General features: G+C 37.6%; 1 protein-coding gene and 1 pseudogene across 2 annotated transcripts in view; one reads left to right on the top strand and one right to left on the bottom strand.

Annotated features, from left to right (window-relative positions):
• AMMECR1 (AMMECR nuclear protein 1) overlaps positions 1-21,016 on the top strand; it is a 148,328-nt gene extending 127,312 nt beyond the window's left edge. Inside the window, exons 4-6 of one of the 2 annotated variants that reach the window (XM_053917121.2) lie at positions 11,236-11,326; positions 12,725-12,821; positions 18,819-21,016. In XM_053917121.2, coding sequence (XP_053773096.1) covers positions 11,236-11,326; positions 12,725-12,821; positions 18,819-18,876 — 246 coding nt within the window. In that variant the 3' untranslated portion in view covers positions 18,877-21,016. Of the gene's footprint in view, positions 1-11,235; positions 11,327-12,724; positions 12,822-16,683 lie in introns of both variants that reach the window. The other variant, XM_024551624.3, reaches the window with a different exon arrangement.
• LOC139440548 (lupus La protein homolog pseudogene) lies at positions 4,461-6,408 on the bottom strand (annotated as a pseudogene).
• Positions 21,017-21,252: the final 236 nt, after the last annotated feature.

Genomic DNA, 21,252 nt, shown 5'->3' with positions numbered 1-21,252 from the left:
GCACTCGTAAATCAGCCATCATGAAATGGGCAAACGTGTTGAAAGGGTCTTCAAAAAAAATCCCTAAAGCCAAATGCAGCCTCTCACAATAACGCCAGCTGGTACGGTGATACAGATGGGTTCCTGGAACACTCACCTAGCAGGGGAAGCCTATAGGACAAAGGGCCTGCCCTCCAGAAGATAATTCTGGGGTTTTTAGGTCTCCTCTTGTAAATCTTTATAGATATAGGTATATGAAGCCTGTATATCATATATCCATCTAAACTCATACAGATTTACATATCTATATATAGACTATGTCTTTATATCTATATATGCATACAGATATATAGGCTTTCTATGCTCATATATGCTTTATATATCTAGGAAAATAACTTTCAGTGTACTCTTAGGGACCTTGAGATTTTTATGTAAGATGTCACTATCCTTAACAATAACTGAGCCTTTGTCCTGATGCTCTACTCTAAATGTTTTTCAAGTGCTGTGGGACACTGGGAAAGAAATGCTTCATGCTTCCTGGCCACCTAGAAAGAATTTGCTGTGAACCAACAAGTCAGTGTATCAGAAGCCTAGTAAGGAAGCAAGCCAAACAAAGTAAAGTAACATCTAGAAGGTGATTTAAGGAATACAGATTTCCATTAGCTGTTGGTACTCTTAGTGAAATGGCATGTGTTGTTCATTCTTAGGCCTCCTCCAGTTGCTTCTTGCTTTCTTTTAGTGTGGTGTTTGGTGCGGGGGGGGGGGGGGGGGTGTCTTCCTGCTTTCGGTGACTCTGTCAACTCTTCTAGCCCTTTCCTTAGTAGTTGCAGTATAGTCTTCTTTCCTGTATAGTTTGCCTCTGTGTGTGTGTGTGTCTCCAGCACTTAATAAAAAAGAGTCTTGCCTTTTGGGAATAAGGAGATTTGGGTTCTCTTCCTGACTGCCACTACCCAGCTTGGTAACCTTTCTGGGTCTCTGTTTCCTCATCAGAATGCTAGAAAAGTTAGACTGCATAACACCCAAGGTCATTTGGGTGATGACAGAGTGTGATGCTGTAAATCTCCTTTTTAAAATGACTTCTGTTTCATTTTACTCCCAGTGAATGAATCACCACTAACTGTTGACAAGTAATAAGAGGTCCTTAACTTTTAAATTAGTTATTGCTACCTTAAATGTAGGCAACAAAAGTAAAAAAAAAAAAAAAAAGTTCAGTTTTTGAAATTGCACGTTCTAGATTTCTTTTTCACAAAATAATTTTCTTTAGGAAGAAAAATACTCCATTCTAAACCATACATAGCTCTATTTTATTACTGTATCATCCCTGTTTTAAGGCAACATTATATGTATAAATCTAAAATAAGCAAATATATTAAGGAGTGATTATTTACTTTACAATTAGACATTTTGCTTTGCAGAAGGACTCACTATAGGGTTGCTTTATAGTCTTATTCATAACTTTAAGTTTATATAAATTTAACTCATATGTAAGTTTTTAGGAACAAATCTCTTTTGTAGACTGAGTAAAACCATATTGAGTCAGATAATCAATGTACAGTTCTAACCTGAATAAAATTTTTCTTAGTTTCTTATCAGGCAAACAATATTATTTAATATTAGGTACATTTGCCAAGAGGTGTTTTTTCCCCCAGCCTTTGAAAAGCAAACTAATTTACATCTCTGGATTTTAAGAAAAATTTTATAACTTTAGTTTCCTTGTCTATAAATTCACATCCCCTTAATAAAAAGTTAGGAATGCATTTTTCTAACTTTTGATTAAAAGCAGGCTTTTTAATTTAAAGGTCACCTGCGTTGCCTGAACTTTCCTTAGAAAGCTTCAGGATGTTCAATTTTTACGGAATGTTCATTATAATTAATCATTACAGAGAAATGGGTTTTTTCCCTTAATTGCACTCTCGAGCTGTCACAGGTTCTCTGCAAATCCATAATGCAAGAACAGTTTCTTTCACTGAAAATGATATATAAACATGTTTGGTTTCATAGCTTTTCAAAGCACCTCTTCATTAGCCATGCTTTATTTAAAGTCTTAACTAATTCTTTAAAAGTTCATGGGGGTGATTATTACCTAGTCCAGGTATTTTAGAGCTGTATGTCTGCTATTAGTTAAAATAAATGTTATCAGATTGCTGTTCAGTAGCCTTTGTGAAATAAATTGGCAGGCTTGTGTTCCTGACAGACAAGATGTCTAACTCTCCTACATGAATCAAAATTGGCACTAATTGGCCCTTTGGTTAACTAAGCCGTGGAAAAGCCAAGAATTGGTCCATGGAGACTAAACTACTTTCCAAGCTAAAGGTAACTAGTTTGCAAAGGATTTTAGAGAAGAGCAACACATATGTATTTTGGTCAAGGAGAGCTTTGCTCTTATTTTGCACCAAATAACAACAGAAAAGTACAATCTCATCTGAGGTAGATGATGAAACAGTTTTTATAGTAGACTATATTAAAAGGTTACTTGGGCCCAAGTGATGCCTTTGCAATCAATTATCATTTTACATTAATTTTTCTAGTATTTTAAATTCATTTTTATATTATTTTTTCTGCTTCTAAAAGTGTCTCACTTAAGGAGATTTGAAAGCAAGGACAGTTACAGGAACTGGTCAGATCATAGATAAAAACAGCCTAACAATATATATTGTTAGGCTGTATATATATAAATAAATGTGTGTGTGTGTGTGTGTGTGTGTTTATATATTCCTTTGTGATGTCTCAGATCCTTCAGGAGATGGTTTTTTAAATAACAAAAGCAAGAGTTGTCCCTAGGCAGACTAGGGTTCCAGGTCATTTTTATTTTCTTCTTTATACTCTTCTAAAGGGACTTTTTGGTAATGTGCATGCACTATTTTTATAAACAAAAGCATAGTTCATGTTTACAATTGTTAAGGTTTACAAAAGTAAAAATTACTGAGTTAAAACAATTGCCGAAACACTTTTTTCATTCTTATTACATTTTTATTAGTAACTTTGATAATATTCACAAACATCAAAATGGGGGAAGCATACAATGAGAAGCTAACTGTAATCCGAATGATTTTGATAAGTCTGAAATAAGAGTATAATAAAGGGGAAATGTTTTTTACACAATAATAAACTAGGAATTAGTACTATGGTATTACCATTTAACTAGATCTATTACTGTTCTTAATAATTAGTAATGTGTAAAAGGTAGGTCTTCCTATTATATTCAGTATTGTCACTCCTTATGTAGTTTAAGGAATAAGAGTGTGCAACACGGAGCACCTTAGGGCAGACCCAGGAGTGTAGCAGCCCGGGCCTCGCCGCTGCAAGCGCAGTCCTTAGATCATCAGTGCTGACATCCCTGGAGCTTGTCAGACTTGCAGAATTTTGGTCTGCACCCAAACCTACTGACTTATATCCTGCACCTCAACAGGATTTTATTTGAAGGCAATTTGACTGCACATTAAAATTTGAGAGCTGCGACCTAGAGTTAGAATTTATGTTGTCAAATATGACGGGACAGGTAGACTCACTGTCATGCCTCTGAAATGGATCAGTAGTGAGTCTGGAGAACTTACATTATTCTTTAGAAAGAAAGAATATGAAAAAATGGATTTTCATTTGAGAGCTTAGTAGGAAAATAATTAGCTACTTACTATCACTACTAAAATCCAGACAAAATTTTAAAGTAAGCATAGTTATTATGAGATTGCTAGCTATTCATTGGGAAACTAAAACTAGGAACTATAATTTTCATGGGATATACTTTTTTGTCCACTTGTTATCCTTCTAAACTCTTCCCCATAACCTCAAATTTTGGTATAAGTGACCAAAATAGCAGAAATGCCAGACTCAATTTACCATGGCTAATCTTGGGGATACATCACGGCAGTCCTTGGATACCAGGTTACAGTGACAGGTCTAGAACATTCCATTTATCAGCATTTAGTGCTTTTTTAATTCATGGGGTGGTTTTTAGTTAAGGCTGGCAAGTGCTTGGAAATAGAATTTTTATCCTTAGGTAGCTTTTTCTGTTTTATAGAGCTGCAATACGACCTGCCAGTATCATACAAATTTCATAAAAAGAAATCAGTAAGTCTCATGGACTTTACAATAAGTAATTATTTCTACTGTTATCAAGTCGCCCAAGTAAATACAGAAAGCCAGCCGGGAAGCAGATCATGGAATGGCCTATAATCAACAGCGGATACTCTGGTTTAAGATAAACTCTTTCTCAAATACTTTGGGCAGAAAAAGAAAATATAAACTAAGTTTTTGCTCTTTTAATACAGTATGTTTTATTAGTTTGTACTAATAAATTCTCATATTACAAAGGCAATTTAATACCAGAATCTTTCTTTTGATATTTGAATTATCTGAAATAACACAGAACTGTACATCAAAAAATATCTTCATTTGGATAACAAAAAACATGCAAGCTAAACAACAAAAAATTTCCCTTTCTTACAGGTGGACATCGCAGTGGACCTAATTTGGTTTTCTTTTTAAAAGTTCCCAAAGACAAAAGCAGCAGAAAACCTAATTAAAATGAATAAACAATTCAATAAACTACTGGTCTCCAGCATGGCACCATTTTCTGTTTTCTGCTGTTTTGATAAAAGTCCTTCTTTGGTTCTTCTCTCGCTCTTTGTCCTGGTTCGCATGCACCATTTTCATTACGTTCATCATCACTGTCAAATTTCATTTTCTTGCCCTGAAACTGTACTTTTCCTTTAGCAGACCCAAGTCTGGGCAGCTTTATTTCCCTTTTGTTTTCCTTTAAATCTGCAACCTTTTGACTTCCATTTGTTTAGGGATTCCTGTTGATCTTCTATGATTTTTTTCAATGCTGCTTTTTCCAGATTTCCATCTAGTACTTCCCATATGACTTCTTTGTTCCTTAGTCGTAGGTTATCATTATTTGCATCTTTGGCTTTATCTAGTTCTTCCTTAGGTTTTCTTTTGAATAGAATTATTCCTTCTTTTGCTCCTCTGGCAAAGCCTATCTATTTTATATCACCATGATTTGAGAAAAAGATGTGCACATCTTCTCTACAGGTCTGATCATCTAGGCCCCCTCAAAATTTCAGCAAGCAGCCAATCTTTTCTTCTAAAGATTTGATTTCAGTATTTTCTGCTAACTTTTGTTTTTATTCTTTCTCTTGTCTAGTTTGTGATTTAGCTTCCACTTTATTTTGCTTTCTTTTTTTTTTTTTTTTTTGCAAAGTGATCTTCCTTGAAAAGTATTAGCAGGTCTGACTTTGTACTTTTGCCCAGGGTTCTCCACAAACTTTTTAGCAGATTCAATGCTGTCAAACACAATACTGATCCCTTAAGTGCTTTGTGCAATGTTCTTCTCATCTGAATATTTAACACTTGACCATTCTTTTGTGTCCTCCGGGGTTGTATCAATAGCAAGGCCTTTAATATAAACAGATCTGTTTTTTACATCATTTTTATACTACTCAGTCACTTTGGGGAAGGGTTTGTTTGGAGATCTTTTGATTTTGGTTTTATATTAGTTTCCATGAGTTCTGCCTTTGATTTGCTCAGTGCTTCTACTATTACATTAAAGTCTGTTGTTAGATGGTTTAACCTACTGAATTCTATAATTATCTCCAAAAGTGTCCAGCCTTCATCCAGTTTGATTTGTTCCTTTAAAATTTTGTCCCATGGCAAATTAAAGTCACCAAAATAATACTCAATTTGATGACTGATTTTAGCCTCCAGAGCAGCAATTTTATCATCGCCATTTTCGGCCATTGTGGCTATCTTTCAGGTCCCGGTCCAGCAGACCCGGGCCAAAGGATCACTAAGGGTGACTGCTGTGTCTCCTCTTCTCAGTGCCGCCAGCTCGCCTTGCAACACTGTTTTTAAAATTTATTATCTATCCAGAATCTGACATGTTCTTTATTAACAGTTGTTAATTGTTAAGTGTTAATTGTTAATCAGATGAGCACCTTCAAAACATCAGACTGACTTCCAAAATTGGTAGGTGGATTCAAGCGATGCAAAAATCACAACTTTGAGGATTTGATGGGCAGATATGGCCAATATGTAGTCTACATTTTTGGGGGTAGTATCAGAATAGGGGAAAGTGATTCGTTAGAATGTACACAAACTGTCATCAGCCTTTATGATTAAAATCTTAATTTTTCTTGCCCACATATGAATCATTCAGGAGGATAAACTTGGAGTAGGCTCACATTTGGCATATTTTCCTCCCCTATGTTGAATTTGCTTTCATTGGTAAAGGGGAGACTCACTGTCTTCAGAAGTCCGAGCTGGGAATGGGGCAGAAGCTACTGTGGGGCCACGCATGGAAGAGTGGACCATGCTGCACTATGGTTTTTGTGCTTTTAGGAGAAATGCCACATATGGCTTTTTCCTCCTAAGAATGTAAAAAATGTCAGACTCTGGATCAGACCCATGGACTGTTCAGTGCAGTGATTTTTTTTTCTGTCCATGGTACCACAGGATGTTTTGTAAGAAAGCATGCATGTCTCCTATGATGCCGACCTCTAGATGTTAGGGAGTGCGTCAAACATCCTGAGCTACTCTCATTAGGAACAATGTCCTTTCATTCAATTGGATGGAACTTGGCAGGCCAGTCTTAAGCGAATGACCAACCAGTGACTGCTTTTTTAGTTGGAAAGCATATTTTGCCAAATGATATCATCAACAAAGACATTTCAAACGATTTTTGATTCTTCTCCCTCCTGATATATTTTTTTTTATTTTTTTCAAGGTGAACTTACTGAAAATCAGTGGAGTGAGCTATGGCCATATTGTTACAGAAAAACCCAACATTTGGTTCTGAAAATGGGGAAGAGTGGGACTAACTGTGGCATTTGCTAAGACGTGATGAACCTGAGGAAGTAAATTGGTTTTATTGGCCAGGATGTGAACAGGGGCAGCTTTAGCTTTGAGGATCAGGACTGTGGAGGTACTTGTGGAACCAAATGATCCAAAGTTTGGGCGGAGCCTATTTGACTTAGACACAACACATCTCATAGTCATTGATGCTTTTAGACAGATACCTCTGTTTCATGTTTCAATATGTCCGCATTGTTTGTTGTCTTGCTGATTCGGCTCCCGAGTAAAAGCGATACCCTTTGGTAGTGCTGCTAGTGGATTATAGGACCAAGACTTGCCTTATAGACAGACTAGGGTATATTAAACTTTGTGCAACTGTGAGGAGCATAATATGGACCATGTATTATAATGGTGTGGGAGGAGGGCAGTTTTTAATGCCCCTGTGTTGAGAGTCACTGCATTAGAGGATAATAGTTTTAAATGAAGCTGCATTTCTAACAATGGACCAGATAACAAGGATAAATGAAATCTGCAGACAGTCTGTAGCTTCATTTTAGCCATTATTTATAATCTCTTCTCCTACACAAACCTTTTATTGTGTAGCAAAATTGATTAATTTGCATGTATCTCTTCTCCCTGTGCCCACATGCTCTCTCATACAGGAGTGAACAAATAGAGAAAATAGACAAGAGAGGAAAGAGGATGGGGCTGAGGCGGCGTGGAATTGGGGATGCATAATCCCCCAAGTGAATAATGAACCCCAGAATAATTAACATATATATATATATATTTTAGGGTCCTAACATTAATCTTGATATTTAATCATTCTAGGTGATGTTAAAAACAAAAGACTGTATAATAGCATTAATGAAAAATCATTTGCTATGGAATGGTTTGGAATAAATATGGCTTTCTTTTTAGCATGACATACAAATCTATTGAACTGGCCTTAATATTCCTTCGGCACACAGATACAGCTCTGTTTAATTCCATATCCTCTTATCTATAAGTCCTACATTTAATTTACTACCATTCTAGTTGATTTATAGCTTTGCTTAGCAAAAGTGCGGTCTTGATTAAAAGGATATTATCACAGCTGATGGAACTTGAAAGCATTTTTTTTCTGAGACCTTCTAATAATTTTGAAAATGACCACAGACTCTGGTAAAACTAGATTTGCAAATCTCCAGTTTTTGCCCACCTGGCAGTCCTTTGGGTAGTGGTAGTTAGGGGTATGTTAGGTGACGTAATTTTCCCATATGCTACCTCCTTATTCATCCTGAGAAATGGAAAGTTACTGTGATAGAGTTTTAGAGCAAGTTTGCTTCAGGGAATCCCGATTCCCTATTTAGTTGATCTCTTATCCAGCAGATAATTACAACTACAGCCTTTGCCTCTTGGGACACTGCTGGGCTGAAGGATCTTCCAATCTGTCTAAGGGAAGATTCAATTATTACACATAAGGGTTATATTTTGGAGTTGCAGCTGTGATAGGCAGATGCCTCTCTCAAAAAAATAGAGAATTAGTGTTGGTGCTCATTTCAGTGGAAATGACCTAATTTGCAAAGCCAGTGATTTCCACAGGTTGGCCAGATTCAGTCAGTCTCCATAGCAGGCCATTTTCCGCTCTCCTGTCTTGATTGCACAGTATGACTATTTAGTGGCATCTGTGTCCTAGGAGTAAGGAAAATGCTGTTGCTCAACAGGTGACAAAAAGCTATAATACTTTGATTTCGTTTCCAGCGTTATTACCATTGTCCTGATTCCAACAGTTGAAAAAAGGGACTCACTCTGGTTAGGGCCTTATATCTTTGCAGAATATATTTTTTACCTGTGAAATACATTATTACTCACAAAGGATTCAATTTTAAATCACTGTACTTGCAGTTCAATTTACAGGAGCTTTCAATTGTTCAGGACCATAGGAACACAGAATAGAACTTAAAATTGTAAATGTGGCACTAATTCAAAATGGGAGAAATCTGATTTTTTTAAATATCAAATTTGATGTTGGGGGCCTTCTCAAAATACAATACTGACTCAATTTTATTTGTGAATAAGTCAATTTCTATTTTGGTGAACATGTCTTTCCAGTTTGGTCTTAGCAAGATATTATTCGCATACCATAAAATTGGTCTTAAACTTTTAATTGTTAAGTTACTAGGCTTTAAAATCTCTGAAATTTTTGTTGGAGAAAGGATTTATGTTTCTAAATCACCTTCAATTTGCCTAAATCACTTTTTTTTTCAATACACAGCTACAGTTTGTCAGAGCTCAACTGATTAGTACAGGTTATCTAGTTAACCTAGAATAAAAATCAGAAGGGAGTTTTCTTTTTTCAAACTACATGGTTGCTGAAACATGAAGCTTCCTAAAATTCTGATAAGCTTTGCAGTCCCCTCCCTCATTCCCACCTCATACCAGTTAAACACCACTGACATAGTCTAACAGTCTCATCCCATGGGCAGGGAAACATTCTTCCTCCCACATTTTGTATTAGAAAGCTCAATAAGCACCAAAATTCTTTTTCAATTTTAACATGATAGGTTTTTATAAATTGAGTTGGAGGTGCAAAATTCACTTCAGTGAATGATGGGAGCAGAAATTATTTATACTGGGTATTTTTATCAACAAATTATGAAGGATGTGATAATGTTAAAGGAAAGATTTCAAAGTCACTGACCAGAAAGTCAGTATACAGAAACTATTACAAATTTGTTACTGTCTCAGTACTGTGTCAGGCACTGGGGAAATTAGTAGATGTCCTTTATCCTGGAAATGCCTGATAGCTAAGTACTCATATTTCCTCTCAGCTGTCCACAGTCATTCCCCACAGGGCATGGGAGGCCTGATTGTGTTAGTTTTTAAACAGCTGCCCTGATTGCATTTTCAGCAAAAGGAGATTCATGAGAATACTAATATTAAATAGATAGAAGAAATAGCCAAAGAGATAGAAGAGATAGGCTTGAATAAAAAACATAAACTGCTCAGAAGATCTGATAGACTCTAATGGATGGGTGGATTAAGACCTGGGGGAGAAATGAAATGGATTTTCCAGAGGACTTTTTATTCCCTGGAAGATTGGAAAATTTCAGCTTAAGGGCAGAAGAAGCAAAAGAAGTTTTTATGGACCTCCTTTCCTCTTCTAGACCTTCACAACCACGCAGACAGAAAGAGTAAAGGTCTGATTTCAGTCATCTGCTCTGAAAAAAAGCCTCTTTCCTGGGTAAAAAGGTTTATCTGGCCTCACATCTTCCCTCTAGTACCTTGGATGACCTTCTACCGCACTTGGGAACCATTGATCTAAAGCAACCACAGATTTGGGAGAACAGGATGGAATTGTTAAGCTTTTGAAATTTCATTTTTATTATCAATCTTTACAAGCATTGTACTTTTTATGATCTTCAGCTCTATATACACTATTCTATGTCAGATTTATGGAGAAAGGACAGATTCCTTTTGATTGGATACTAATCAAAGAAAAAGTACATTACTTTTTAAAAACATTGGCAAGTAATTGCCCACACTGCCTTAGAAGACCATCTTTCTTAGGGCATCACCAAGCTTGTCTGTTTCACATTTTAAAAAAAAAGTTACATAAGAAACTGCACAAATTCCCTGCCCTAAGTAACAGAAACCCTTATTGCGCTTAAGTGTAGCAACAGTGTGTGATGGCAGCGATGCAGACACAGTGAGGGTTTGTCACTGGCCTACTTTAAGCCATAATACATTGTTTTAAGAAAACCTATATGTGATGAGTGATCATGTAAGATCTGGTTGTTGTTGTTTCAGTCTGATCTGTGTTGCTTATCTACATATAATTTAAGGTTATATATGTCTTATTCTACACATAACCCCAGAACGGTTGTTCTGGTTCCACACAGAATAGCGAAGACGGGCACATGCTGGCATATACAAATCAATGTTTTCAGACTCCATGGCTATCATTATGGCTTTCAAACCCAAAGCAAATACTTAAATTATGGCAGTGTAGTCTCTTTAAGAGATGAGGCAGTTTGGGAAAGAAGTCAGTAGCTCCAGAAGTTTCAGAACTTAATTTGAATTGGTGATTGTTCCTGAAAACAGGATAGTTCTTTGCTGTTTGCTCTAAAGTCAGTTCCCTTGGTCAAGTTCCTTATTGTCATGAGTCCTAATTTGTGAGTCGGGGCAGGATTCTTGCCATCGACTGTCTTAATCTACACACAACACCAGAATGGTTTTGGTTCCAAACAGAATAGTGTAGCCCAGTGCATATTTGGCACATACAAATCAATGTTTTCAGTCTCCATGGCCATCATAATGGCATTTAAACCCAAATTCAATACTTTGGAAAGAGAAAACTGACGTGCCCTTCCAAAACAAGGGGAAAAGGAAGAACTGCATTCGCTTGAAAGTTAAATTATAACTTTTTCTTTCTATTTCTATGAAGAACACTGTACTAATAAAACTGCCAATTTCTTTCAGGTGGGTGTACATGGCATTAGAATAGAATTCATCAATGAAAAAGGATCAAAACGCACCGCCACCTACCTACCGGAGGTTGCAAAGGAGCAAGGTCATTGTTGTCCTTTATTTCATATGATCTGGTGAAGAATTTAAGCAAATATACAAATTGAAATGCAATATCTGACCTTGCAGTTATGTCTGATAATTGATCAATGTCAAATTATAAGAAATGACTCTTCCATTACAGTCACTGCAATGTCTATATGAAATTGGTGAATTACACAGAAGTTGAATTTCTGCACTAAAGTTTGACAGCAAAAACGGACCAATGTGTACTTTCAAAAAAAGCAAAGATTTGTAAAAAGCAGGGTGTTACCTTAGGCAATAGTTTGCTACAAATTGAAGAGCCATTTTCCCTTAGTCCATTGTGTGCTATATACCCTTGTATGGTATAAGCAAGCCTTTTGTTTGACAGTCAGCCCCACAGTTCATTGTCAGCATCAAACATTTCATTCTTAGGTGGTTGTCATTACTCATCCTGCTATTTTTAAGATCATGGGTTTTCCCATTAAGGTTAGGAACATTGAGAATACATGAAGTAGTGTTTTATATATTTGGTCTGTACTTCCTAATCAACATTTTTCTATTGCACAGAAAAAACACAAACCTTTATGAACCACCACTGTAACACAAAATAACTTTTCACTCTGTAGTATTTTGTCCTTTGTAGCCACTACTAAATTCTAGTTTCATGTTCATTGAAATGAATATTTCTTCTTTACTTTATGGAGCTTTTTTTCTCATCGGAAAGTATTTGTAATTTGGTTTTCCCATGTTTAGCTCATAAGTATGCCAGATACATAACAGCAAAACCCCCACACAAGAGAGTTAATCATGAAGGCAGCTATCTGAAGATTTGTTTGAGTTGCTTTAAAAAATGTCTTAATCTTATAGTTCCACTGACTTCATAAAGCATACATAACAGATAGAGGGCCTTGGACATTAGTATGCCATGCAGTGTCAGAACCACTAAACATGCTCTTGAATATATCCAAATACACTCGATTGACAACAAAAGATACCGTTAGGAACAGCAGTTACCTTGTGGGAGTCCTAAAGACTACTGAGTTGGCACAGTGACATTTAGACTTTCCCCTTCCTTTTAAAGATGTTGTTTTTAGAGGAGAGTACACTGTTTGTGGTTTGTTGCTGAGATGTGACTGAGCAGTTACTGCCAGCCTCCTTGCCTTCAAATGTGGTTGAGATAAAGAAGCCATTGCTGTTACTCACCGTAGCCATTGTGGAGAGCTAGAATTTAAGATGTGTGGTGGTGAACCTGCTTCTGTACAGAATGAAATCTTAGCTCTTCTGTGTGGCTTTTAGGACCCAAGGAGTTCATGGCATTTGGCGCCAGTGATAGCTGACTTTCTCGAAAGTCATTTTGTATTTAACAAAAGGTGTTTTTTACATGTGCTTGACTGTATTTTATCTGATCTATTCTTCGCAGGATGGGACCATATTCAGACCATAGACTCCTTACTGAGGAAAGGAGGATACAAAGCTCCGATTACTAATGAATTTAGGAAAACCATAAAACTGACCAGGTACAGAAGGCATTTTCTAGTGCAAGAGTAACCAGTACATTTTGATACATATGCCTGTAAGCCTTTATGTGGGGTTTTTTTTGGTGGGGGGGGAATCTCTCTAACTATACTTGATTTTCTTTTCTGAAACAGGGTGGAAATGCATAGCTGGGTCCTACTGAGGGTGGATACAATGGAACTGTACTTGCCAGTAAAGCCTGTACAATGCATGAGCCCAACCTTCCCATCTTTATTTTAGCTCTGTGTGATTACTCTGGCTTTATACGAGCAAATCCTTTGGGACTTTACACTACATTACTGAAGAAAGTTACCTGAATTAGCTGTTGGCTAGCTTTTGACATGGCTTAGCAGAACCCCAGGATTCCGATAAGCAGTCCTCAAATTTGAATTTAAGCTTAGAATTTTGGCAGTGATAGAAGTTTCCCATGAAAGCTTGCTGAAATATACAATTAGGCTAGACTCAGAAATGCTAAATAAACTTCTTCATGGGATAATAGGGATACTTATTTTAAAAGGAAAATATCAAACATTTTAGGAAAATGGGTTGTGGTTTCCATTTATTTTAATTCCATAAAACCACATTGAGTGCCTACCATCTAAAAATGGACTCTCCTCAGTTCTGAGCAATTGCAAATTTGAAAATGCCTTCATCTCTGCTCTCCCTGAGTCCACAGTGTAATAGAAGGGCATGTACAAAAGTGATTTTTAATATAAGACAGAATGTGATGGATGACATGAGTTCATAAAGTGGGGGATGAGGAAGTCCAGGAGGGTTGGGAGTAACAGAAAATTTCAAAGAGGATGTAGATTTGAACCTAGACTTAAAAAATAGGTGGAATATTTGACAGGCAGAGTGTGGGGGAGGAAAAGGATTACCTAAAAGAAAACTTTGTGAGTCAATGCATGTAGGTGGCCTAGAACCAATACTGAGCAAGTTCTGAGGAATGTTCAATAGTGCAATTTGGCCTGTCTTTCAGTGTACATATAGAAGGTGGTCATTAGAGGAGCATATGGGAAAGAAGGTAGGTTGGATCAGATCATAAGGCTTTTGAGTTACAGACTAAGAAGTTTAGACCTGATTCTATAGGCAGTTGCTAGCCATTGAAGGGTTTTTAAAAACAGACGGATTTGGGGAGGTGTAAGATTAGAATTGGGGTCTACTGGGACTCCCGGCCAAGATGGAGGCATAGGGAGACACACTGTGCCTCCTCACACAACCAAAAGAAGGACAACAATTTAAAATCAAAAAACAACCAGAACTGACAGAAAATCAAACTGTATGGAAGTCCGACAAGCAAGAAGACAAAGAAGAAACATTCATCCAGACCGGTAGGAGGGGCCAAGACAGGCAACCGGGCGGAGAGGACTCATGGCAAGGTGGCGGCTGGCAGACCCAGCGAGGTGGCGGATTGTGGAGAGGGGTGGGCAAAGCTGCAGCTGGCTGGCAAGACAGCAGCTGGTGGACCAGGTGACAGACCTCACAACCCAGGGCTCCCACATGGGGAAATAAAGCCTCAAACCTCTGATTGAAAACACCCGTGGGGGTTGAGGCTTCAGTGAGAGAAACTCCTAGCCTCACAGGAGAATTCGTTGGAGAGACCCACAGGGGCCTAGAGCATGCACAAGCCCACCCACTCAGGAACCAGCACCAGAGGGGCCCAATTTGATTGTGGGTAGCAGAGGCAGTGACTGAAATCCAGCAGAGAGCAGAGCAAGCGCCATTGCTCCCTCTCGGCCCCTCCCCCACATAAGCATCACAGCGCAGCGACCAGCCTTACCCACCCCAGTGAACACCTAAGGCTCCGCCCCTGTACATAACAGGTGCGCCAAGACAAAAAAAAAAAAAAAATGGCCCAAATGAAAGAACAGATCAAAGCTCCAGAAATAACTCAACTAAGTAGCGAAGAGATAGCCAACCTATCAGATGCACAGTTCAAAACACTGGTAATCAGGATGCTCACAGATTGGTTGAATTTGGTCGCAAATTAGATGAACAAATGAAGGCTATGCTAAGAGAAACAAAGGAAAATGTACAGGGAACCAATAGTGATGCGTAGGAAACTGGGACTCAAATCAATGGTGTGGACCAGAAGGAAGAAAGAAACATCCAAGCAGAAAAGAATGAAGAAACAAGAATTCAGAAAAATGAGGAGAGACTTAGGAACCTCCAGGACATTTTAAAACGTTCCAACATCCGAATTATAAGGGTGCCAAAAGAAGGGAAGAACAAAAAATTGAAAACTTACTTGAACAAATAATGAAGGAGAACTTCCCTAATCTGGCAAAGGAAATACACTTCCAGGGAGTCCAGGAAGCTCAGAGAGTCCCAAAGAAGCTGGACCCAAGGAGGAACACACCAAGGCACATCATAATCACATTACCCAAGATTAAACAGGAGAGAATCTTAGAAGCAGCAAGAGAAAAGGACACAGTTACCTACAAAGGAGTTCCCATAAGACTGTCAGCTGATTTCTCCAAAGAGACCTTACAGGCAAGAAGGGACTGGCAAGAAGTATTCCAAGTCATGAAAGGCAAGGACCTACATCCAAGATTGCTCTATCCAGCAAAGCTTTCATTTAGAATGGAAGGGCAGATAAAGTGCTTCTCAGATAAGATCAAGTTAAAGGTGTTCATCATCGCCAAGCCCTTATTCTATGAAATGTTAAAGGGATTTATCTCAGAAAAATAAGATTAAAAATATGAATAGTAAAAATGACAGACAGCAAACTCACAGTTATTAACAACCACACCTAAAACAAAAACAAAAGCAAACTAAGCAAACAACTAGAACAGGAAGAGAATCACAGAAATAGAGATCACATGGAGGGTTATCAACAGGGGAGTGGGAGGGGGAGGGGGGGAAGGTACAGAGAATAAATAGCATAAATGATAGGTGGAAAATAGACAGGGTGAGGGTAAGAATAGTGTAGGAAATGTAGAAGCCAAAGAACTTATAAGTATTACCCATGGACATGAACAATAGGGGGGAATGTGGGAGGGAGGGGGTGGGCACGGTGGAGTTGAGTGAAGGGGGGGAAATGGGACAACTGTAATAGCATAATCAATAAATATATTTTAAAAATATTAGAATTGGAAGGAGAAAATGAGATAGAAGACTTGGCTATTATCTAAGGATCTCTGCCAGCAATCCCAAGGAGGTGAAATGGGAGCCTTAACAAGAGCTGTGGCAGTCAGATGGAAAGAAAGGAGGGAACAGATAAGAAAATATTGTGGAAGAAATGGAAGGGCTTAGTCCTTATTGAGAAGTAGGAAAGAATAACCAATCAAAGCTTTACTCTACATAAAAAGGACCAAGGTGATCCCTTTAACCAAGAGAGGACCCACAGGAGGAGAGTCACATTTATGCATTGATTCTGGATTTCAGGTGTGTTCTGGGATAGCTGTATGTTAATGTCCAGTATGTTACTGAATGCATGTGTAGAGTTCATGGACAGAGGTAGTGATTAGGAATCATCTGTGAAGACGACATAGTTGAAGCTGTGAGGATAGGGTTCATCGAACAGGGACAGAACATAGGGTCAAAAGGACTGAAGGTAGAAACGTAGAAGAGTCCTGCAAGGCAGGGGTAGGATGAGTGGTTATAAGGAGCAGTCTGAGAGGCAGAGAAAGAACCAGGAGTGTATGGAGTTGCAGAACCCATGGCATGAGAGAACTTTACAAAGGGGGTACTGCGTACTACCATAATGAAGATGTCGGCAGCAGGAGGAGTGGCCTTCTGAAAGAGCAGTGTCCATGGAAGAGCAACCTATAAAATTATCTCTTAAGGTCCCTCCTAGGTCTGACGCTGTCATGTCACCTATTTCTTTATGTTAACTTTGTCTCTTCCCTGACTTTCTTTCAGGTACCGTAGTGAAAAGATGACCCTGAGCTATGCTGAATACCTTGCTCATCGCCAGCATCATCATTTCCAAAATGGCATTGGGCATCCCCTTCCACCATATAACCATTATTCCTGACACTGAGCCGCACAACCAGTCACTGGGCCTCTCTGCAGACCTCTTCCCAGGAGATCCTACCCCTTCTTGGTCTAGCTATCTCTTTTACTGTACCATTTTATGATGATAGTTTCCGTTGCCATGGTGAAACTTCGACATAGTCAGTTAAGATCATCATGGTAACGGGTAGGAAAATGGCATTTGTTAAGAAGATCAACTTTTATTATTTTAGATCAATTTTTTTTGCAGCATATATCACTTTGGGGGGGTTCTTTCCTTACAATATTATATAGAAGTTTGCTTTGCTATGTCAATCAGATTTCTATCTTTCTGTTCATCTTGCCTTCCTTTCCAGTCTTCTTTCCTTCATTCTTTCTTGCCTCTGTTCCTTTTTTTTTTTCACTGTGGATGGAAGAAATTGTGCAGTTTTTAAGGATTTTGCTTAGGTTTTTCTTAATTTTCCTTAGTAAGATAATTTTTCATAGCTGAATTTGGGAGTAATTCATATGAAATTCAGGTATTTGTATGTTACTCTTGAATTTGTTGAAAATTGATTTTGCTATGAGAGCTTAATATGAGGGTCTTCACTCCTTAAGTATGTTTTTACCATGGTTAAAATATATGAACTTTAGTTACAGTATAAAACATTTGAAGGTTCATGATAGAGCTTGTCACAGAGAGAGAAATCATTTATGCCATTGTGCTGGTTAGCGGAGGACAGACTGCCTCGTCACTTCATTAGAACCAACTTACAAACTGAAACACTGTCTTAAGAAAGTACAAGCTACCTTTCAAATATGTGTAGGAATCATTTTGAAAAGCAGCAAATATCAGGAAGAGAGCAGATACAGAATTTAGTGCCTTTGAGAAGAATATAATTAAGTGGAATTAAGAGGGGTTAGAAAAAAAGGCAATTTAGAGAAATATTCTTGTAAAATCTTACTGTTTCTATATTGTGAAACATTTTAGACAAATTCCTTTCTCTTAAGTATTTTTTTAAGCTGAAAAAATTATTTTGAGCAAATAACCAAAAAGAGACATGTGTCTATCGTGTATTAATTTCAATTTGTTAGCTTTAGGTTTCAGTAAGTCATGATTGGCCCGAGACAATTTTAGCTACCATGTAAAGGAATGGTAAAGATAATCTAGTGAAACAAAAGTTCATATATGCCATGATTTCAGATGTTTGTAATGGGGACAATACTGGAGTTCTAGAAATACTATAAAATAGCTTGAATCTCTTTCTGCACTACGTACTTTTGATAGAAACACATTTACTACATTGATATTATGTTACACCTGTTAAAATGGAGTTGGCATTTAGATATGATGTAGCTGTTAGTGCCGAGATCATTTGCAGGGCTAGGCTTCCCATGATGCATTCAAAGAGAACTTCCTAGTGTCCGTTGGAGGTCTGTATGTGTATCCCCAGGGAAAATGACAGGATTTTGGAGAAAGATTACCTTCAATTTATGGTAGTAAATATGTGTGTGTGTGTGTGTGTGTGTACACATTTTTTTTTCAAACAGGAAACCAATATTTCAAGTGATGAATGTAAGTATTGTGCAGAATATATAGTTTAAAAGTATGAGATGTCACTGAATATCGAATGGCATATCTTATACATATAGTTGCTGTGACAAGTGACAGACTGCTAGTTCAGAATTCCAAAACCCTTTTGTAGATTGTGAGATAATTGACTAAATTCCTTTTGCTTGCGACATTGTGGCAAAGCAAATTGCTTTACCTTTTGGTGAGAGTTCTTAGAAGTTTGTTGGTATTCCTTCATCCACAGCATCTGTTGTTGAAACAACCATCTTCAGTTGTGATGCCTTAACTAAGAAGCCAGTTGTTAGCCTGAAATGCAGTCTCGGTAGCCAGTTCCACGGAACCTAGAGATTAGTCAGGCAATGCTAGCTGCTGGATTTTAGAAAGGAATTTTGAGTCCTTTCACTTCTACGTGGGAGCATTTTGGAGCAGATTAGTCTTTCAGTATAAAAACAAGTGGCTACCTGATGGAAACTTTTTCTTGCCCTTTTAGGGAAACTGAGCACAAGCTGAATGATACTGTCTGCTGCAAAAAAAGTAAAACAAACTGAGGAGAGACAAAGTAGACCAATATCCATCCATCTTACCCATCATCTCATCAGTTCAACAGGCTCTTTCTTCGTCCTGGTTGAGCTCATGGTTAGAAGTTTTTTCTAAAGAAAAGATCTATTACATACATATATGTGTATACATATACTTACACATACATACATACATACATGTGTGTGTTTATGTATTTAACGGTGCTAATCAATCTTGAGCAGGTCATGTGACTGGTCATGCGGACTCTAAAATCATATCAGATTTTTAAAATTTCTTGATATACGCAGATATATGCAGATTTTCTTACCAGTGTAATAATGTTATGCTGAAGAAATAACCATCCTGCAGGCTTCAGAGGATGAGGTCAGCAATATTTCCCACCATGGCTTGGGGACACGGATAGTTTTGTCTCCTTTTGTATTCAAATTAATGCACAGTGCATTTTTGTCTCTAAGTAGCTGTTGACTAAAAGATTTTGTAGTGTAAAGGGTGTTCTACAAACTAACAGTGTGCTTCAAACAAATGCTAGACGTTCACCTTTGTTGTATATTACAAAATGTTAAATAAGTGGTTTGAATTACCTTTGAACATGTTGAAATATGTAGCATGTGTTTTTAACTCCGACACAAATTCTAATTGCACAGGTTGTGTTCTAGCCAGTTGTGGTTTATTTGTTCAGAAACACAAATGTGAATTGCACTCATCACCAGTATATTGTATAAGTTCAGTGATCTTTAAACAGCTCAGAAGTAATACTTGAACTTCATTTGAGTAGCACAAGTTTACATAGTCCCCCTTTTAAATGTTAATTAGTTCCATTTATGTTTTCCATTTTCAAATGCAACTGGGTATTTTTCCTCTTGGAAAAAAGTATGCATTTTACTTTGATATGTAGCAAAAGGCTTCCATTTCTGGAAGGGTTTTCTTGTTCTTAAACAAGGTCAGCCAGGTACCAGATTCTAAAAGAACATTGCCCCCCCCCATTAAGTGGCCTTCTGACTGCACAAGAATGTGCTACTACTCTTCCCTGTCCCCTTTACCGTGAAAGGTCGATGTAATTGATGGAGAAGTGCAAGGCTTGCTCTTTTCCCCCACCCCACTTAAAGCAGTTATAAGATTTTCAGCCCCGTGCGTACAGTCCCAATGCCCAGCACACTGGGAATTTGTATACTGGCCTCTTTTTATGTCTTGAAATGTGCAGGAAATTCGAAACTGTCACCTGGAATAGGTTCCATCTCTTGTGTGTGTTAGATCAAACCAAAGAAGCCCCCAGCCGTGCCCAAATGCTGCTCCAAGAGCCTGCCTTCCAGTCCTTACAAAAACCTTGCAGGATTAAATGTGTTAACTTTTTTATTTTTGTACAGTTTCTAAGTGATTTTTGCTAGTGATGTTAAATTGAATTAAGTTTATTTGGCGGTGGGAACACCTCCTCCATTTAAATAAACTGGTGACTTTCCTTTTATTTTTTAAAAGTGGAAACCCATTGTGTGCCTCTCGATTTAAGGGTTTCTGATTACATTATTCTTAAGACCAGCATTTATCCTTTATATACAAAGATATGTTTTTCTTGTTTTTTATTACTGTTTCAGAGAAAATAAACCTTTTATTTTGCTCTAGACCCAGTAACTGCGCTGGTACATAGAAGCACTGAGAAAACACTTTTGTAACCACCTCTGACTGTTTTTGTATATCAAAGTTGATTACTTTTGAAATATTGGGATCTAGTTTCTAAGTTATTTTAGTGTTTTATATGTTCCCCGAAATCACTTTGAATTGGTCACCAGCATAATGAATATTCGGTGATGTCATGGTCAGACTTGTAATGAGCAAAAGCTACCTGGAGTAGCTTTTCCTTCTTTCTTAGGAACCTGTTTTTTTGATTACAGTACGACATCACAGATTACCTGAAACCCCTTCGAGTATAACTAGATACTTTTTCCACATTAATTGCTTAATAGTTTGATGAAACTATTGGAAATGGGCATTTTATATGACATGTATGGCTTTAAAATATTAAAAATGAGCAAAAGGAAAAATGAGAAGGTTTATGTGGGTCTGGTAGGTATGGCTGTGGAAAGATATTGCAGTAGTTTTGACACTATTGTTATTACCTTTAATATCATTTACCCAATAAAATGTTAAAACTGAGTTACCATTTGTTGTTTCTTTCTTTAACCTGCCTCATCATGGGCTGTTGGTCTTGTGGGTACGTTTTACTAAAACATTCACAGGTGAAGACTTTGAAATAATATACTTTGGAACTGGCATTGATTTCTTTCCAAGCTAGCACTGGGAACACCTCACCTGACTGCAGCTGCTCCCTACCATATGATTTGCCTGCATCATCATCTTGCCTAGCCCTGACCCCTGCACTGGTGAGGAGT

Source organism: Desmodus rotundus, chromosome X, assembly GCF_022682495.2.
Source record: "Desmodus rotundus isolate HL8 chromosome X, HLdesRot8A.1, whole genome shotgun sequence".
Lineage (NCBI taxonomy): Eukaryota > Metazoa > Chordata > Mammalia > Chiroptera > Phyllostomidae > Desmodus > Desmodus rotundus.
Note: the sequence above shows the minus strand (reverse complement) of the source record. Positions and strands in the feature narration are given on the sequence as shown.